The sequence below is a fragment of the Rhyacophila brunnea genome, unplaced genomic scaffold (genome assembly GCF_057557595.1).
Source record: "Rhyacophila brunnea isolate RB1 unplaced genomic scaffold, BYU_Rbru_1.0 scaffold_17, whole genome shotgun sequence".
Classification (NCBI taxonomy): domain Eukaryota; kingdom Metazoa; phylum Arthropoda; class Insecta; order Trichoptera; family Rhyacophilidae; genus Rhyacophila; species Rhyacophila brunnea.
In genome coordinates this window covers 458,775-480,940 of record NW_028232827.1, presented here as the reverse complement: position 1 = coordinate 480,940, position 22,166 = coordinate 458,775, and the positions used below count along the sequence as shown (strand labels likewise).

At 34.7% G+C, this 22,166-nt stretch overlaps 1 protein-coding gene across 1 annotated transcript; it reads right to left on the bottom strand.

The window, feature by feature from the left end:
* Positions 1 to 18,178: 18,178 nt before the first annotated feature.
* LOC147073519 (basic helix-loop-helix ARNT-like protein 1) lies at positions 18,179 to 21,855 on the bottom strand. Its single transcript, XM_085944550.1, has one exon. The coding sequence runs from the start codon at positions 20,988 to 20,990 to the stop codon at positions 19,275 to 19,277; it is 1,716 nt and encodes a 571-aa protein (XP_085800676.1). The 5' UTR covers positions 20,991 to 21,855; the 3' UTR covers positions 18,179 to 19,274.
* Positions 21,856 to 22,166: the final 311 nt, after the last annotated feature.

Genomic DNA, 22,166 nt, shown 5'->3' with positions numbered 1-22,166 from the left:
CGCACGGTTGACGAATTAAATTCAGATCACAAACCGGTATTAATGTTCCTCGGGGACCCGTTAGATCCATTAGTTACGCCACCGAACACCTCAAGATATAAAGTATCTTGGGAGGACTTCGGAATTCATCTGGAGGAACACCACACTCTAGCATCAGATCTCACATCCACTACTAAAATAGACTCCGCAGTGAGGGACTTGACGACCTCAATACAAGAGGCAGTCAAAGCCGCCTCAACACCAATCAGCCCGGCTGAATTGCATAGATTAGATATACCTAAAGCCACTAGATTAAAAATCACAGAGAAAAACCGCGCTAGGAAGATCGCCCAAATATTGGGAGATGAACCCTCTGTTGCCAAGTTTAAAAAACTTAGGAGTAGCGTTAGGAAACTTAATAGAGAACACGCCCAGGATAACTGGAACAACAAACTCATAGAATTAACTAAGGGTAGCGACCCCTACTGGAAGGTCTCTAAGGCCCTGAGAAGGCCAAAGTGCCCGATCAACCCCCTGAAAGGTCATACTAAGACAGTATATACCACAGAGGAGAAACTCGAGGTTTTTGCGGACAGCCTCCAAGGTCAATTCACACCTAATGACATAGACTACAATAACAGACACATCACCCGTCACGTAAATTCAGTTATGGACAGGGCCAGCGCAATAATTCACGACATGATAGATCCTCCACCCACACCGATATTACCAACCACCACTCAAGAGGTTGAATATTTAATTAAGCGACTTAAAAATCGCAAAGCGCCAGGCAATGACGGGGTGAGTAACCTCACCTTAAAAAAATTACCAGAAAAAGGAGTATTAGCCTTAACAGGGATCATCAATGCCTGTTTAGAATCACAATACTTCCCAGACGATTGGAAACTAGCAGATATTATCCTATTTCCAAAACCAGGTAAAAACCACACCTTACCTGAGAACCATAGGCCGATAAGTCTCCTCCCTACGATGAGCAAAATTCTCGAAAGAATCATAAACTCCAGACTTCAAATCACTATCTTTGAGAAAAAACTCATACCGGACGAGCAACATGGATTTAGGGCCGGTCACGCCACTAATCACCAGTTGCTACGTGTCACTGAATACATTACAGACGGTTTTAATCACCACACTTACACTGTTGGCTTGTTCTTAGACATAGCCAAAGCTTTTGATAAAGTTTGGGTCGAAGGACTCGTAGTAAAGCTATCAGAGGCCGAAATAGATCAGCCAACAATCAGGATACTGAATTCTTTCCTCACCAATAGACGCTTCGCAGTCAAACTGTATGGAGCAAAATCCTCTATCAGACCAGCAACGGCCGGAGTCCCTCAAGGCTCCGTGCTTGCCCCGACCCTGTATAACCTATACACTCGGGATATCCCAATACCAGTAGATACATCAGCAGATTCTTGCATATTAGCACAATATGCTGACGACACAGCCATCCTGTCCAAATCCATAAACAGAAACAGAGCAACAGAGTTAGTCCAAAGGTCGGCCGACCAGGTTTCCACCTGGTGCGATAAATGGCGTATAAAAATAAATGCAGATAAAAGCAAAGCCGTTTACTTCGCGCGCCGCCATGCAAAGCGAAAGCGCACCATAGATCACCTGGTTATGAACAAGACTAAAATCCCTTGGACCGACTCGGTCAAATACCTAGGTCTTACGCTAGACAGAAGACTCACATTTTTCGAACACATTTGCGATAAAAAACGCCAAGCCAACACAGTATTAGCCATGCTCACACCGATGATAGGACATAGGAGCAAGCTTGCCTATCGCAGCAAGCTGCTATTATACACAGCCATAGTCAGACCGATCATGACTTACGCATGCCCCGTCTGGGCATACGCAGGTCTCAAGTATCTAAACCAGCTACAAATCACACATAACAAAACACTACGAGCTATCACCAATGCTCTCTGGTTCGTCAGGAACACAACACTACACAGCGATCTTAACATGGAAACCCTCCAAACCCATATCCTCAAGCTCACGAAGCAATTCTACAGCTCCATCTCGAACCATCCCAACACGACAATTTCACACCTATTACAATACGACATACACGCACAGACAGAATTTGACCGGCCAAGAAAGGTTCTTCTACTGATGCCCCCCTAGCTACCCACATCCTTACTTCCCTGCAGACCTTCCATTCTTTCTTAGCGACCGCAATCGGGACCCCATTGTGACACCTGGAGATCGAACTTCCCTCGAGTATAAAATAAATAAAAAAAGATGGTGGCCAGTCTGTCACTTGACTTAAGTGCAAGTCTCAAAACCCACCCACCCTAGGTATTAAAAAATAATAAATACCAAACCACACAGACAAAGGGCTAAGCAAAAAAGATAAATTGCTACTCGAGGGAATTGCATCAATCATCCTTTAGCCGAGACCCTGAACTCCTGCGACACAAGACCGCAGAAGAAACCAGCCTACCGAGAGGCGAAGACGACGACAACGAAGAGGACAGACACCCAAACGCGTAGGTGCTGAAAACGGACGACAATCGACGGACGGCAGAAGTGAGAATGCGCCAGCAACTTTTCCTTAAACCAATAGAGACCACTTAATCGAGACCACAAATTGGGCCTCGGTCCGGTCGCGAAGCCACCGAGGCCCAACGAACTCAGAAGCGGTACAAAAATACCCTAAGGCAATCACAACGACAGTAACTAGAGATAACGGGGATGACTCCCATTTGAGTCGGCGCCCCAGTTAAACATTGCCATTACCCCAAGCAAGCAACTTCCCGGGTCTTTTCGGATGTTACGGTACTAAAAATTCTCTAAAACTCCTTAGTTAGAAGCAGACTTGAGAGTGTGTCTATCGTTTGGGCCTCGCATCAGTTGAAGTATGACCTTATGGTGGAGAGAGTCCAAAAGAAATTTTTAAGACTCCTTTACTTTCGGCTGTATGGATATTATCCGTGGCTCTATCCGACTAATTTTCTCTCTTAGGGATGCTTACATACTGTAGCTTAAAATTTAGAAGGGATCTTTATTTACCTACATATTTTTTCAGACTTATACGCGGCGTAAATGTGAACTCTGCTATTCTTGGTGGTGTTGGCTTGTGTGTCTCTGATAATTACCTTAGGAATCGAGGGCATCCGTTGTTTGTTCTCCCATGGTGCAGAACTAACCTGCCATTAGTAATGCCAATTGGGAGGGCAGTAACCATGTTTAATGAAATCGCTTCGGATATTAATATATTCTACTTACGTGAGGGTGAATTTGGGTGGACGTTGTTTTATAAGTTTTTAAGATAGGGTCTATCAAAGTTCACTCTGTGTGCTTCCATCTACTTTTATTTTGTTATTTATTTTCTTATATTATTTCTTACTTTATTACTTATTGCATTATTAACTCACACTTCTCTTTATTTTTATTTTTAAAAATTATTAACACTTATTTTATGTCATGTCGTGAACGCTTTGAATTTATAATTTGTTATGTTCATTATATGTAAAATAAATAAATAAATTGAAATTTAATCAGATCGTAGAGTCAATTATTGAAGGTGTATCTATATTCATGTCAGTACTTATAAGTGATTACATGTACATAATATATATTTAAGTGCTGTCAAATGGATACGTATTAAATGTGTGTTCTGCCAGTTTGAGATTTATGGATTTTGAGTGAGGAAAACAAAACGATTGAATCAACGTCAGTAAATACGTTGATACCTACCCAAGTATAAAACATAACATTATTTCTGTTTTCCGCAATAAGTTTTGGCAAACTCAGCATACTGTGAGCATGATGTTATTCAGTGATATAATAATATATTAATTTATATAATATATATATATTGAAATATACTATACCAAACGAATGAAGCAAAAAAAAAATCACTAAAAAATTTATAATTGTATTCTTTTCAATTTTATACCAAAAGAGTCCATGTTTTCACGAGTAAACATCGCTTTATAACGGTCAGAGACGAAGGTTCCTTGTTAATTTATTTAAGATGTAAAGAATATCAATTACCACTTAATTTTAAGACGTTTATAGCTCAGCCAAACATCGAAGCGTTAAATATTTCTGAAAAAATGTAACCTACAAGTATAAATAACAATACAATTAAGCTAACGTGTAATATTATGTACCTACCCATTATGAATAATAATATATATTTTTTGTTTTTGTTTATATAATCATTAATCTTACATAAATGTAATAAGAGACTATTAATTCAATGCACAGCAAAATAATCCTCTCTAACGTAATAAAAAAAATGTAAATGCTGAACTTCGTCCAGATCAAAAGCATCTGTATTCTGTTAAATGATTTCCATTCGCGTCGGAAAATAAAAATTCAAGGTTGTTTTTATCAGAATATTAAATTTACTTAAGGGGAGAGGTAAGGATGGATAAGGTAGGATGGCAAGGATCTTCATTTGGGTCGATTTACACAGAACATTCTCGGATATGTATGTTATTATTATCAGCCATATTAGCAAAGAACCTAGCGGGAAAATACAAATCTTGCAATTTGAGATTTTTTTTGATAATTTACAATTTCAACTGTATTATTTAATGAATATGTATGAAAACATTAAAAAGATTTTTTTTAAATTCAAACTTACTATTGAAAAAAAATATAATAAAATGTGAATTTGTTGCAGGGTTATATCTTAGTATTACATTATATATTATGGTCATATTAATTATTGAAAATTTAGTTTTCAATTTTTGATGTTTTGATGTTTGATTTTTGACTAATTCATCGTTTTAATATTTTTTATATTTATTTTAAAAAACATCGATTTTTATAAAAATATAAATGTGTATAACTTGAAATTCTTTTTATTTATATATTTCAATTATATAATAGTTATTTTTATCATTGAAATGTAGTACCTATATAGTAAGTGCTGTCGGATGCTGTAGGAATATGTTTTCATAATTCATCTTTCTATAAAATAAAAATGTGTGTAACTTGATATCATTTTTATCTATAGGTCTCGAATCAAGAATTTTTGAAAAATTAAACAACTCTTCCGCGATCGAGACATAAACCTGCACACTCGGCGGAGGGCAAACAGATATCACACTGAATCCGTACGTGCAAAGTCGAAGCCTGGACGTCAAAAGATTGGATTATCAGAAGACTGGAAGCTTTCAAGATGTAGCTGTATCAGCGTTCGATGAAGATTTTCTGGGCTGATCTCAGTAGACCATACCATAATATTAGAGAAATGCTGTGGATACCCGACAAAATAATGCACACTTTTCAGTCATACTTATTATTGTTTTGGTTGAACTAAAACTACAAATTCCAACTATTTTTTTAATTCGATTAAAGCCTGCTTAAACCAAACCACAGTAGAATCTCTTCTATCTAACATCTATTATGGTTTCCTTTAGGAAGGGTTTAATTAAATTTAAAAAAGTAACCATTACCATCTGCAATTTTTATTCTTAGTTCAGTGACTGACAAAGTTTAGTGTGCACTATATATGTCGGATTTCCACAGCCTACATTCACCCTTCGCCACTAACTAATCATATTACCAATCAACTCATTACTTTCATTAAAGATTGATACAAGTTGGTACAAAAATAAATAGTGTTAAATAAAATACTGTTTTATAAATTAATGTTATTTATTGTAACATAGAAACACTTAGTTTCAAGTAAAAATAGCATGGCAATGTAAACACATATAAAATATTATATTTAATATCAGTAGTTTAATATATATTACAATATTAATAATAGCCATATCATTTTTTTTGTATGAAGCTACAAAGAAGTACAATAATATTAACTTAACAGAAATGGAGAAATGCGAATATGTTTTTATAATGAGTTTCGTTATTTAAAATGTTTTTTTCATCTCATTTAGTTCATATAAAATATGGAAAACTCGTTGGCTAGATACGTTTATCTGTTTGATAGCATGCACAGGTGGGCCAGTACCAACGTTGCCGGACATCCCGCTTTTTAAGCAAAAATAGATTATAATTCCGATCCCTCATTAGATTCATCACTTTCAACTCCTGACTCCTCTATTTCGGCAGAGTTTCTCTACACGGGTACAGAGGATACTTCATGTCATTAAAGATAAATGATGGCAGAGCAAGTCAAGATTCTTTTTATTTTCTAAAACTCTTTCTTTAAGTACTAAGGTGCATGGTTGCTACATCAGTTCCGTGCAGCATCGTTTTGAGACAAGGAAGTATAGCACTAAAATCTTTTCATTGTGACACGTTTATAGATTCATGGAAGGCGCCCGTGCACAATATACATATACATGGCGGTTGGAGATGAGGTAACTCAAATCATTGTCAAGATATTGTCCAAAAGTGATTGAAAAGATCTTCCAATCAGAAGAAGAGGAGACAAAAACTCGTTAATAACATAATGAGTTTTTTTCGTACAGTTATGAAAGAAAATCAGTCAAATGAAATAGTTATAACAGAAATGAGACGAAGAATTATGACAGTTCCAAAATAAACTAAGCATGGCCCCCACATCTTGAAGCGGGTCCCCAGGCCAGGATCTTGGGCGCCCCCCCTACCTGGTTAAAGGCAGTCTGACGCTCTCTAGTATTGTTTTTCAAATGGTGTTCGAGGTCAAATAAAATTCAGTGTACTTTAGGGATTTTTTAACACATCAAATTATGGAGTTGTCGAGTATTACTCAACACGTCCCACGCTATTAGAGCAAATTTAAGATGTGTATTTATCTCATTTATCTGGTCGACCCATTCCGCCGGCCCCCCCTGAGCTCGGGCCCCTAGGCTAGAGCCCTGTCAGCCCCCCCTTGTGTATCAATGATAGAATAATAAATGAGATGAAAACTTACATATTCTTACATAATTATATTATGTATGATATTTTCTGAATGAAATAAAAGTAAAAATTAATAACTACTTAATTATATACAATTGACAAGTACACATATTAACATTCAGGTAACAAACATGCATGAAGAATATAAAATTAATGAAATTCTTCAACATCAAACTTATGGATAATAATATATAAGTCTTATAAATTTATAGTGTCCATAATGCATTAGTGCAGAATAAAATTATCCATGACAACTGCGTGTGGAGTTATACTGAAATGGTTATCATTACAAAATACTTATGGTAATGATCTCTTTGCGCAGCGTTCAGAGAAACAACACTGTTTAAAGATCTCTGCGAGCAACGTTTTGTTTAATATAAGCATTTTGTTTAGTATTAAGTAATTTTTTTTTTTTTGAAAATGGAACAGGATTATTAGTGATACGAAAATTCTATTAGTAAAGAAATTCTGTACCTTTTAGAATATTTATATCCTGCAGAAATACGCTATGAACTTGACACTCAGACATATAATATTTTTTAACAGTCAGTTACTTTAAATTTATATACTAACTTAATTATTAATTAAAACTATTTAAACATTTATAACAATCTATATAACAGCCATATTAATAAAATTATATGAGTAAGTATATAAGTTCATGATTTCTTCTTTCTAGATACATCGATTTTCATTCAGTCAACATAAAAATCGTTGAGAAATTTCGCAACAATGAACATGTATTATTTTCTTATCGCAAATTTTGAATATTGCCAGGTCTATAAAAATATTTCCTTCACAACTACCTACTTATTCACACACATAGAAAAAATATTATTATAATTAAGTGAAACCGAGTTTGAATAATAGATCCAGATTAAACAATATGCACCAACGTGATGTGATTGCCGTCGCCAAATTATTCGAATGAAAATAGGTTGGTCATGTCGCTACAGGGTTGCACTGAAACCCGCTGCGTTCAGTTCGGCGGACATAATAATATGTGGCAGTAAAATTAATCGTTACTCCTATAAGAGTAAGAACATGGTAAGAGGTTCTAAATACAGAAGTAGATGAGGATGGTGTTTACAATAATTATAGTATAATCGAGGTATCTAGAATATTCTTCGCCTATAATTCTTCGCGTCTATAGTTTATTGTGACTTCTCAATTCTTTGTGTAATAAAATGTTTATACATTTTGATTGTTTGTGATAAATGTTACTTTTATAATGTAATTATTACTGATTGTACTCGTTTTATATGACGTATCCAAAGCTTTTTGTATACATATACATTTCTACTTCTTATTTTTAATATCCGTGTACCTAAGGCTATACTTCAGCTGGGGCACGGTCTAAAACGATCGTGACTACGCGACGCGAAGATTGTGCAAATGACGCGTGTAGAACAAAACATAATTTGTCATAAAAGTTCAACATACGGCCATTTTATGTTATGTTTATTGTGCTATTAGTAATAATAATAATATATTCATTGTAATGTTTTAGTTTTCAAGTAAATGGGAACCTAACGTTTTTTAGTCATCTTTACACGATTTAAGAATTAATTCCCCCGTCGCCATCACAAAACAAATTGACGTGTTCACAGTAACTGTTGATATTATGAAGAGGTTTATGTCTTTATGTTGTTTGTTTTGGCTTTTGTTGAAATCACGGATTTTGAGCAATTAAGCATTAGATATATTTTACTTTCCACACAAGATATAAGACATATATTAATGGAAGTAACAAAAACAAAGGTGAAATTTTATCCAATAATCATCAAGATGTCACAAGCTCTTTGGTGATAGGGGCAAAATACAATGTGTTTATATTATTCACTCATAAAGATACCATACTTCAATAACTTCATTAGGGAAACAACTCAAAATTTAAAGGTTTTGAGTTAATAATGCTTCGATGTAGACGGGTGTTTTCTTTATAATTCAACAAAAAAATAATATTCTTCAACTGGTCATAAAATCGTATAACCATTTTTGGGATTAATCATTAATTCAATTAGTAACGGGAGTGTCTGGGTTAATTATTTGTTAAACTGTAAGATTTCGTTGTGCATTGCTAAGTTCACTTGAGCTAAATAAAAAATAAAACATTAAAATGAGAATTTGTGCAAAATTTTAGAATAAGGTATTTTGAGTTGGTATCCTATAAAAGTAAGGTATCGAAGTACGTTGATTATGGATCTAATAAATAATAACATACACATTTTTCAAAAATATACGTGGTTAAGAATATTCCAGGCGAAGAATTATTGGCGAAGAACTACCTAGACCCTATAATCACACACCAAGGCAATCAAAGCTACAAATAACACGAATGTAAAGTTTGAGCAAAGAAATTCTGTAATAACCTACAAAGTACACGTGCATGGATTTACTTAAACCAATAGTGTGTATTTTAAACTATCGCGATAATAACTGTTAACACGTAAAAGTGCTGACTGTCTCGCCAATCTCATTCTTCAAGAGTAAGGAGAGTCGCGATTTTATGATTGTTTGGTAGTATTTGACAGGTCGTGAAAAGCGGTTAACCTCAAAAAGAGTCTCTGCGCGGTGTAGTTCATTTTCTAACCAGCAGGTTCGCTATTGTCATTCTACTGCGCAGACGCAGATATTGCACGGTCTAATTGTTGCGTGAAAATTCAGAAGCTTCTGAACTTTTTAGATTCATGCGTGCAATCTTGAAATTTTCACGATAATACGTAATATCAGCGTGGTGTGGAAGAAAACGGGATGAACTTAAACACGCGTCAAGACAACTGTTCTCGGTTTATGCACTGACGCTCAACGTGTATTGAAGGTTTCAACACACATTGCCCGTCTATAATTCGTGGCTCGTTTTCGTAGGACACATTCAAAACCCTTCGTCAAAATGTACTGTATTGGGATATAGCCTATCGGAATTCTATTTATTAATCTGTTCTATGGTCAGCACTAAATCCATGCACGTGTAAATGGTGTACTTATATGACTGAATATAATTAATATATATTATATAACAATGTACGTATTGAAATTCGTTATAAATATTGAATTTTATATTAAACTAGTATTTTAAAATTGAAAATGATATCTCCGGCACTCAGTATCAACTATTTCATTTAAAAAATGTTTTGTATATTTTTTTTCATTTAGATTCAAACGAGAAAAATGTTATTTGCCTGGAAAAACAGCACTAAAAAATATTTTTCAGATTTTCTATTAAAGCATGTTGTATTTTGTTTACTAACGCCCGTGGCAATGCAATATTTTTATCATTTTTTCAATATCAGAGCTCTGAATTTCCTGTTAATGTAGGTAGATATTAGATACATACATATAAAACTCAATGGAAAATTTTATAATTTAATATATCGATACTCTATTTCAATATGGATGGGAGGTAAGAGGAAGGTTGGATTTTAGTCGATCGTTTCATAGGAATAGGAAATTGAGTCATAAAAATATTGAAAAAACGTGGATAGATTCAATTCTAATTTTCCGACCATATCCGATCCTAATAGGATCATATGGGCCTCCACAGAGGTTTGGATTCGTATTAACAGATTTTGTTTTTTAAGAGAAATGGATGTCAGCCACTTGATCAACCTATTAGGTAACCTACTACTGACTGACACACACATTGAAAAACAATATGTGTACTTGCCAGACCCGGGATTCGAACCTGGGACCCACAGCGTTATAGTCCAACGCTGGCCACCGTGGGTGTATATCAGTTCAGATATATTATATTATTTATTTTGGAAGAGACACATTCATATTTTTATTTCCGTAACTAGCATATCGATGCACAAATTTTATAGGAATACAACTCAAAATTTCAAGGTTTTGAGTTAATAATGCCATTCGATGTAGAAAGGTCTTCTCTTTATAATTCAGCAAAAAAAAAAAATTCTTCAGTTAGTTATAAAATCGAATAACCGTTGAGATTAAACATTAAATCCTTATTAAATTGTAAAATGCTCAATTCCACTAAACTAAATTTAAAAAACATACATTTTCCTCAAAATCAAGGCTTTAAAATTAAAATGAAAATTTCTGCAAACATTTCAAACGCCATTATATTGGAACAAGGTTTTTTGAGTTGTATTGAAATATGATATCAATATATAATATGCGTCAGTTCAACATAGTATTCTCAACTGAAAATGAATAAAACAAATATATAAATGTCGTTCTTACATAAGTTATTAGAACGTTTTTATTAGGTCGTATTCTTATTTGTCCGGTGGTTGTTTATCCAGTACAAATCTTGCAATCGATTTTTAACTAACTTCCCGACTAGCTAGACATTTGAAACTTTTAGAATATATCAGAACACGATGCCAATGCATTTTTTTAAATACTTTTAGCCATCTTTAAGTAGAATTGAATTCATTTTCAGTTAATTCTGTTTTGTATGAAAAGTTATTTCGACACCATTATTGGTTGCAAGGGGTCTGGGGTTCTGGCAACTAAATTATTAATATATACGTGCGTTACTATGGAAAAGAATATGAATGTCAAATTGACATTTCAGTATTATTTCTATCAAGTACAATTTTTTTTTGATCGTTTAAGTTAGCCAAGTCAAGTTTAAATGATTCAACAGAAAATTTAAAAACGTTGTATATAAAAAGTTGTTTTTATTTTGTAATTATTTTTAAATTATGAAGACGTGTTTCATTAAAAAGACTAAAAAAAACCCTAGACCCCTAGCAACCAATAATAGTGGATTGGATTACGGATTTATCCCGAAATAACTTTTCATACAAAACAGAATTAACTGAAAATGAATTCAATTCTACTTAAAGATGGCTAAAAGTATTTAAAAAAATGCATTGGCATCGTGTTCTGATATATTCTAAAAGTTTCAAATGTCTAGCTAGTCGGGAAGTTAGTTAAAAATCGATTGCAAGATTTGTACCGGATAAACAACCACCGGACAAATTAGAATACGACTTAATAAAAACGTTGTAAAAAAGTTCTGTTGCCCAGACCTTGACTAGAGGTAAAGTACGGAAGTCTATTATAAAATTTATTTCACAGAATATCCCGAATATTTGTGTATGTATGGTTTTCGCCAGTCTGCGTTTTTAGTCATACGAGTATCAATACCGTCATTAATTATTGTGAGATTCTGCATTACCTTTTAATGTACATTGTACATTTTTTTTATTACTGAGATACGAGTAGTAAGTTTTAGCGGTTTTTCTCATTTTTTATTTTATTGCAATGCAAGTAAAGAGTTCGTATAGTTGGTATTTTTTTCATATGTCGAAATGTCAAAATGACATTTCAGTACAATTTATTTCAATTACAAATTTTTTTGATCGCTTAAACTAGTCAAGTCAAGTTTATATCATTCAACAGAAATTTTAAAAACGTTGTATTTCGGCCTTCGGGATTTCGGCTTTCGGGATTTAGGCTTTCGGGATTTCAACCATTCGGGATTTCGGCCTTCGGGATTTTGTCCGGCACCCAATTTGAATGATGTTGCCTGACATACAGCGTTTGAAAAACTAATAAAACTAACAATATTTCTTCTTGGATAATGTATTATTTGAAAATAAGACTTCATTTAAAAAAAATTGAAAACGATTATGAGGAATTTATAATCCTATATTTAACGTAGCTAATTAATTCAACAATACAATTGGATCGTTTCAATTGTAATCTCTTCAATCAATAACAATATGGCAAGCTATTTTAAATAAATTCTTCGTATTCAAATAAAAATAACATACTTTGGCACAATGAAATTATTATATCACCCGTCATCAATAAATAATAGCATGTGGTTTCAAACCACATGCTATACATTATTTTACCATTTTGGTTTTTTAAAAAAAATCAAGTGGCTATTTGTACTAAAACTTTATGACTTTGATTACAATAAAACAGACGTCCCTATTCAGTGCTAGATTTATCCTTGAAGGGGCACTGTGCTAATCAATGACATTAATATGGACGACGCATCTGAAAAAAATTACACTCACTTTTTTGTCAAGTCTGCCGGATGGCATAATCTGTTCTAACACCATTACAATAACGGTGATATTGCTATAAATTCCCGATGCTTTTTGTCAGGTCTGCCGAATGGTTCGGTTCGAACGGGTTCGCTCAAATGAACATTAACACTAGAAACACTGTTCTAACGCCATTACAATAAAGGTGATATTGCTATAAATTCCCGATGCGTGATATCGCATAATGGAAATTGCGTGACGTCTACCTATACATGTGCGAATGTCGCTATACGCGAATTTACTTTCTAGCTACTGTACTGAGTGCGTTGTCCATTAATAATGTCATTGGTGCTAATACATATTGTGAGGACCAATAAACAACTTATTAAATATGGATTGTATTAATTATTTTAAATAGCCATGTGTATTGTAAATACACCCAGCGACATGTTACTATTTTAAATAATATAACACCGTAAACAGTTTAAGTAGAATAAGTTCACTTTAAAAATACACGCCTCACATGAGACATTTAAGAATAATTTGTTTGAAATATAATGCTACAAGATATTGATTGTCATTTCCAGAGCGATTGATAACTGATGCTCGCATAATCGAAAACACCAATGCGATCATAACATGCGGTGTTCCCACTCGAATAAGGCCGTTTCAGACGGGACACCGGTATCGCGCTCGATATAATATAGGAGGCCTTTGTATTATGTTTATGAACGCCCCAGAGCTAATGAGTAATCTCATAATTTCGCGTTATAAATTAGAACATAAAACTGGCTGCGGTAATAAAAACAAGTGTATCGGCGGCTTGAGATTGTAGCGGCCGACGGAAAAGTATACCTGACACGCGTTGACTCATTAGCTCTGGGGAGTTCATAAACATAATACAAAGGTTCCTTTATTCGAATACAGAGGCGTCCTTATTATTACGCGACACCGGTGTCCCGTCTGAAACGGGTCTTAAGCGTCAATTACATTGAGCTTCTTTACGAGCTGTTTGATGGCGAATTTATATACTGCCTGTAAAGTCGCCCACTGTAATCATCGAAATGTTAGCTTGTTCGATGATTACACGGCGACTTTACAGGCAGATTATAAATTCGCCAACAAACAGCTCGGAAAGAAGCTCAATGTAATTGACGCATTACACATGCGATAATCGGACAAGTAAAACCACTGTGTTATCACTGCCCGTGAACCTTTCAGCGACATTCTATCATTTATTTATGTATTAACACTATATTATGACTAACAAATTGAATATGACAACAACTTTGTATGTGTTATCTCTCGATTTAATCGAAAATACAATAGCAATGGGATTCATTTATATTACACATGTTTTTGGAGTATCCAGATTTTTTCTGAAATCCTTTAATGGGTTTCGAATTTTGAGAGACGTAATGCAATAACGCAGCGCCACCTTTAGATTAATAAAGCCTGAGCATATCTTTTTGCACAAGCAACGAGTGGTCCACTGTTGAGCTGTCAAAATCAGATCCCAGATTGCTTGACATATTGATTCGCCCTTTCTCGTTTCAAATTGAATTATAACAATTCTCAAATCAAATATATTAACTGTCAGTGTTATTTATAAATACTATACATTCCTGTTATTCATCAGCTGTCAAAGTCAGACTAGCCCTTCATACAAAAACCGGTGGTAATATTGATTTTCAAAAAAAATGTAGCATTGATCTATGCATTAGATTATTGTAGAAGGTGTATTAATGCTAGTGTATTATTTATCATGTAACTCATCTATCTAAATCTAACCATCTCCTGTGTGAACACGACAGACGCGTCAGTATGAGCACTCTATAGAACAATGACAGGCAACGACAGGTCATTTATAAATAACAACGGGAGAGGCGGAAAAAGTAGGACCAGTCGTTGTGAATGTATTGGCTTTCTACTTGAGTCGGCAATGAATAACGACATTGTAACTGACCCCTTTTGATTAAATTAAAAATCTAATCAGTTTTATCAGCGATGGTGTGAAAACGTGGGCAAATACTTGAGAATTCATTTATTCACGCATGGAATTTCCAGCACAATCAATTGTCTGGGCACCTATGCTTTGCATATTGTCGCAATGAGGTAGCTTCGCTGCGGAAACATTTCAATATCGCTATCTCTTTCCCACGTCTATTAATGGCCCTTACTTCAAAGCGATTCAACCTTAGACTATAGATACAACGATTCAACAAAATTTCCATTCCCCACTATATGCAGGCCGCGGCACGAAACTGTGAATTTTGATCGTAGTGCTATAAACTAGTAGCGAAGGGTGGAGGTAGGCTGCTAAGATCCGCCATAAATAGTGCACATTGCACTTGTTTTCATTGAAATAAGACTTCGATTTACAGATGGTATTGGTTAGTTTTTAAAAATACTACTTGGTTTTCGCAGGATTTAATTGAATTTAAAAACTAACTAACACCATCTGTAAATTGTAGTCTTACTTCAATAGAAACAAATACGTATGACTGACAAAGTTTAGTGTGCATCATTTATGACGGATCCTAACAGCCTACCTCCATCCTTCGCCACTGCTATAAACATACCACATAAGCGTGAAGCTCGATAGTTTTGACAGAAAATATGCGTAGTTAGAGCGACGCCGAGCGAGAGAAAACGATGCAATGGGCTGCTTGTAAGAGCAGTCTGAATTAATAATTAAATTTACCCTATGTAATTATTCGTGCGCAGCAGAAGAAATCGCAATCCGCGCAATTTCAAGGATAAATTTTTCCACTATAGTTATTACTTAATGCTAACTTCGAATGCAATATGGTCAATAATTATAAGAAAATTATTTAAATTTTACCATGGTCGATTCTAAGAAAATAATATGAGTCTTTACAGAGTGGAAGTTGTATTAACAGATTTTTTTGTTTTTATGAGAAATGGGTGTTAGCCACTTACTTAAGTGAACAAAAATAACATGTGAATTTTCCGGAAACGGTATTAGAATCCGGGACTCACGTCATACGTAAATTAATATGCAGTCCAAAAATCTTTATTTACTGTGAATTTGTTACCGCATTGCATTTGAAATAAAGCATTAATCAGCACTACAATTGAAAATCGCAATGTAGTGCTACGGCCTGACTATTATAGACGGCCTTGAAAATGTTTCGTAATATCTTAGTATGAATATACAGTTTGAGACCTGTGTTTTCATAAACAAAAATTACCGTATCCTCAAAATAATTGCAGATCATCTTTATATAAGTGTCTTATCATTTCAAGTAGGTATTGAAATATTGAAAATAATGTTATTAAATAATTACAAGATAAAAAGAACTTTTTATATACAACGTTTTTAAATTTTCTGTTGAATTATTTTGCTCAATATGCTCAATGCAAATGCTTGTACTTGATATGAAGTAAATAAAAAACAAACAAATACAGAATATTTGACATTTCATTTTGATTTCCATAGTAACGCACATAATATGTATTAATAATTTAGTTGCTAGGACCACCTTCTTAGCAATCAATAATAGTGGATTTGATTACGGATTTCTTCCGAAATAACTTTTCATACAAAACAGAATTAACTGAAAATGAATACAATTCTGCTTAAAGATGGCTAAAAGTATTAAAAGAATGCATTGGCATCGTGTTCTGATATATTCTAAAAGTTTCAAATGTCTAGCTAGTCGGGAAGTTAGTTAAAAATCGATTGCAAGATTTGTACTTGACAAACAACCACCGGACAAATAAGAATACAAGCTAATAAAAACGTTGTAAAAATATCACGAAAGAGGCAAAAATCATTCGTTTATGTTTATATCATAAATACGACAATAATAGAATATACTGATACCTAGATGTAAAATACCAGTGGCAAAGACTGGATGGTGAGACAGAATTCCACAACCGATGTAGGTATTCGACAATAATAATTAATAATAAAGTAATCCATGTCATTTGCAGATACTTGAGACATTTGCAGAGACTCGTCATGGACACGAATGTGTTTGGACAAATGTTGGACCATTAATTGTATTTTCTCACTGGTTATCGGTAAATGTTGTCAAGTGAAATGATGGCGAATAATTTCATGACTTGAGCACGAATATTTACAAATACACCGTTTAGAATAATGCACTTCGAGGAATGCACAATTATTATTTCTGTACATTAATTAGTTAAGTACCTATACATCAGTGGCAAAGGGTGGAGATGGCTGTTAAGATCCGACATTAAATAATGCACACTAAACTTTGTCGGTCACACGTTTTTGTTTTTATTGAACTAAGACTACAATTTACAGGCGGTTTTAGTTAGTTTATAAAAATCAATTATTTAAATCCTGCCTAAACCAAACCAGGTAGATATGCTATGGGCGATCCGACAAAATAGTGCACACTTTTTATTCATACTTATTTCTTTTCGTTGAATTATGAATACATAATATTAAACATGATGTTGGTTTATTTTTTAAATTAATTAAGCCCTGCATAAACCGAACCGTAATAGATAAAATCCGTAGATATTCTATCTATAAAATATCCAAAATGGTGCATGATTGAATGGTATAATTTTAGATATTTTATAGATTTATAAGAATTTTTTGACTATTATCTATTATGGCGTGGTTTTCGCGAGGTTTAATTAAATTTTAAAAAATTAACTAACACCATCTGTAAATTAATCTGTAAAACAAATACGCATGACTGATAAAGTTTAGTGTGCACTATTTATGTCGGATCTTAATAGTCTAACCTCCCCTCCACCCTTCGCCGCTGCTGTACATGTCATGGAATTGAACTAGACAGGTTTTTCAATTCCAAGTGTAATACTTAACAACATAAAAACCACACTATAAATCTCACATTTCGATTGACAATAATTTAGTTATTAAAAAAAACAAATGAAAAGTACTAAATACCGAAACTCTGTATTAAGAAACATTTCACAAAATTGACCGAACTGCCAGCGGCAATGCAACTGCTATTTTTCACATATTGTAGGCAGTATTGAATGCATATTAATTTGATTCAAAAGGCTTCTGATTACATATTGAAATAATATGAGCGCCTAGTTTCAAAATTCCTAAAACGGTTTTTGAAAAATTTTGAGTTAGATATGTATTTAGATAGATATTTTTGTTAGCTATATTATGGCCAAAGATTGAAATTTAAAAAAACGCCAAAAACCGTCAATACGTCAACAAAATCAACAAAAATTAGGGTTAATTTCACAACCCGCTAAAATGCTTGCGTGTGCTTTTCAAATACCCCTAAAATGAATAAGCCAAAAATACTGTCTAGAATATACGAATTAAATCTTTATTTAAATTTAATAGATCCCTGTGAGTTTTTCTCATTTTTCTCAAAATCCTACCTAATATCGTTTTAAGGGGTTTTGAAGATTCCCCAGATGGTGCCACAATTCATGAACGCCGCGGGTCTTCCACTAAAGAAGGGCTGTGTTCGGGAGCCAAATCATTCGGTTTATTATAAGAAGGAAAAGCAATATTCGATTTACCTAAATAATTCATATTTTTTTCGTTCCTTGAAGGATATCCGGAATTAAAATAATCCCCTTCTTTATGTGTGTGCATGTACTTAACTAAATTATTTATAATATGTCTAAGTAAATGTCGTATCTGATCTATATGACGAAAATGATTTTTTGATGTAAGTACTAAAAACAACAAAAATACTGCCCATCGACTGCGAAATTTCCATATCTATAGTGTTATTTTGATACAAGTATTTTAGAAATTTCCCGTATCTGAGCATTGCAGAAATAAACCTATAATAGCCCGTATCTCGCCTCTAAGCTGTCAAGTGTGTTGCATGACGTGTGTTGAATTCAGCTTCAAAATGTCACTTTCGAATTATTTAAAAGGTAAAACAGTAAGTAACATAACAATTTTGGATGTTTATCTTTTATATAGGTATTATGTCACATTTTATTGGATGTTATCATTATATTAGATGTTATTTGCTTTTCTTTACCTCTTTTTACGTTACTGGTTATTGGCATGCTATGGAGTTACAACTTGTGTGAACTATTAACAGTCAGATACGTGATATTAAATATTTAGTTTTTTTAGCTTAATGCACAATTTGTAAAAAGTCACTTACGGGATATTGACATTAGGCCATCGATACACAGATTAATATTAAACATTTGCCACTGCAATATTAACTAAGTACCCCATTAATAATGAAAGACAATAACAATATACTCATTCAATTATTTGGTAGATACAACATTATTTATCTTCTTGGCCCCTCATTTCAAAATCTGTGACAACATTCCATTCTTTAAAATACATATAAATTCTTCAGTCATCCCATCTATAATCATAGTACTGGGTGGTAGATCATATACACTTCATATAATATCATGTAAGTTCATCTTACTTTATTTCGATGTACACAATAACCACGTGCTAGTTTCTCAGACTATTCATTTTTACATATATTAATAACTCGCCGAGGTGTTATACAATTAACCGTAATCCTGTGGTTTTTGTGGATATTGCGACGACGATTGATCGTGGCACACCCGTTTCGTCTGCTCACAGATCTCTTCATCGGAAGAACAACTCGCGGCGCTTCGTTTTAGGACACCAGACCGAGACACTACACACAAACTCTTCGTAATTGAAGGCTTCACAGTCGAAGTCTGTGGTGGAATTATCGTTAGAGAAGCGTCTTCTCTGATGGGAGATGATCTTGGAGATTCTTTCGTGATGATTGAAGGAGTATCCGTGTGAGGTGACATGGCTTTCGGGTGAATGACTGGAGAAGGTGAAGGTAAATTCGTTATTAAATGCATTATAACTTGTTCCAACTCTGTTGCGTCTTCGATATATGTATTGTTGCTGCTTTCAGTGATGCTTGATCGATATGTTTCGTCTGTTTCACTGATGTTAATTGTTGCTGAATATTTCTTCTTCATCTCGGTGATCATCCGCGAACCGTCTTCATCTGATATCAATGAATTGATGCATATAAAACTCTGAGCTTCTTTTGTTGAGTGATGTATTTCAAGAAATCCTTTAGTTCGCAGATACACGAACTGCCCGTTTCGAGAAACCAGTCGATAACAGGATTCCCCGTAAGGTTTATTCTCGTCATACATTTGTCTCAATGCGATGGCCACCCATCGAACGTCTTCCTTGTGCATGAAAGCCAACGCGGAAACTCCGGTCACTTCCTCTGACATATATCCGGCGACTAGAGAAATTCTTTGATCGCAGTGGACGATGCGACCGTCTACTAAATGCCTTGTCCAATATTCTTGTTTGCTGGCTTCTAACAGCCGGCTCGTGATGTAGGGTCTCTTGACAATACGAACCATCCCGATGAAGATAATATCATTTCCACTTGGGATTATGGCTCTGTCTCTGCGGACTCGTTGCCGTCGGATCGGGTGACAATCTCCCGCCATTCCAGCGCGATCGGCTTGTCTAAATGTTCCATCAATCCTACAGGTTACAAATTTAGGTGTTTCTGTTCGAGGTCCAGCTTTTAAAAGCCTTACCAAAAAATCTCTGCGGTCGCTATACGACTCGGAAAACACATCAGATGCTATCGTCCCGGTGGAATCAAATACCGATGGATATTCATCATGCTCTAAGTTCTGCTTCATCACATCCACATCATCCGGATGTGTTATGTTGAGAATGTTCTGTCCGAGAAGATCTATCTGCGAATGCCCAAGATATGTTTGTATATTGGATGAAACGACTATTATCAATCCTTTGGTTGTAGTTGTCACAGCAAAGCCTCCGACTAGATCTAGAAAACATTTGGCAACATCGCATCCTATCTCCATGTGACAGGGCTTAATGGAATCCCCGAACACGTGGTCTTTTCTTAAATCATGAGCGGCAAGTCTGAGAATACCAGTCTTGTCAACTTTACGAGACGAATCCGTAACGAGGGGAAGAAGGCTGGCCAAATCTCCGATGAAAGAATTTAATATTGTTCTCCTCTGCTTTTCAGCTCTTTTCCGGGACTCGCGGTCACTGCTCCTGTTGCTGATAGCCATTTGTAAATTGTCGCTGGCGTCATCGTCGTAAAACGACTCTCCTTCCGAATGACTCGCTGACGTCATCATTAGACCATGGCCAGGCTTACATTCCTTCGTATCTATGCTCTTCATGAAGGAGTGAACACTTGATGTCATGGAACAATTTGGTCTTGCCGACGTTGTCATGATTATTATAAATATAAATTATTTACACTTTTATTGCGTACCTATATATAATTTAATTAGCGCTCCGGCACGTATCAATTAATGTCTCTCGATCATTATTCAAATTTGAATACATTGAAGTATAAATACTGCATTGTTATTATGGTTTCAGTACTTTTTCATTTTTAAATTCCGAACGCGGCTACATAATACGTCAGCCGCGATAAAATAGAACGTTATTCACAGAAAATGCATTTTGTAAAGTTTTGCAAATTCGCACCGTCCAACTATACTATTATTATCTATGCAAAAAGGTGTGAAGAAACGCACACATGTATAACAATAATAAAACCCAAGCGTCAATACACTCAAACCGGGCAGCAAAACATACATAGACACAAGGTCGCAGCCGTTATCTATGGTTAAAATGTTTAACCTTGCCGACTGACAGCTAGTTCTCAATGTTAAATTCAATTACACAAACGTCAAAAACATTAAAACGTCACTTGTGAGTCCATCGAAAGGTTTTAATTCGGCAATCACTTGATATTTTCGCACGAAAGTGTGGTTAGAAACCGGCGTCGCGGACTGCATAATGCATCGCGATCCAAAACACAACTAAAGTGCAACCGGTAGCCGCTCGCGAATTGCGCCGAACGCGGGCGTATAGTGTGGAATGCGTGCGAATGGATCTTCCCTTGCAACAAAGTGCAAAATGCAACAATGTGATGGATTATGACGATGTCTTTTTCTAGCTGAGGCGTAAATTCAACATATTGTTGTTATTATTTCAATGTAAATACGGTAATCGAGTGATAATAATGTAGGTATAGCCTCACGACGAACCGGCAGTTCAATTAGTAAATACTAGCGTCTATTATATCATTATATGCCTAGGTATACGACTAGGTATTAGGTACGTAACAATTAATTTTATTGTACTATTTTTTGATGCAGACAAAATCGCCTACAAGTTTCAAACATAACCTAACATAACGTATGATATTATTATTTAGAAACATGGATTTACAATATTATTTAAGTAAGTACTCATTTGTCTTGATTTATCTATCTGTCTGAAAACATATGTAAATAATATGTAGGTGAGGGCGAGACAAGGAGAAGTATTAAAAGAAGTAAGGTGAAAGAAAACAAACACGTAAACGCAAATTCTAAATTTGATTTTTTTTTGGTTAT

Coding starts and splice junctions, on each gene's coding strand:
- LOC147073519 (XM_085944550.1), bottom strand. CDS start 20,990: ATGACAACGTCGGCAAGACCAAATTGTTCCATGACATCAAGTGTTCAC.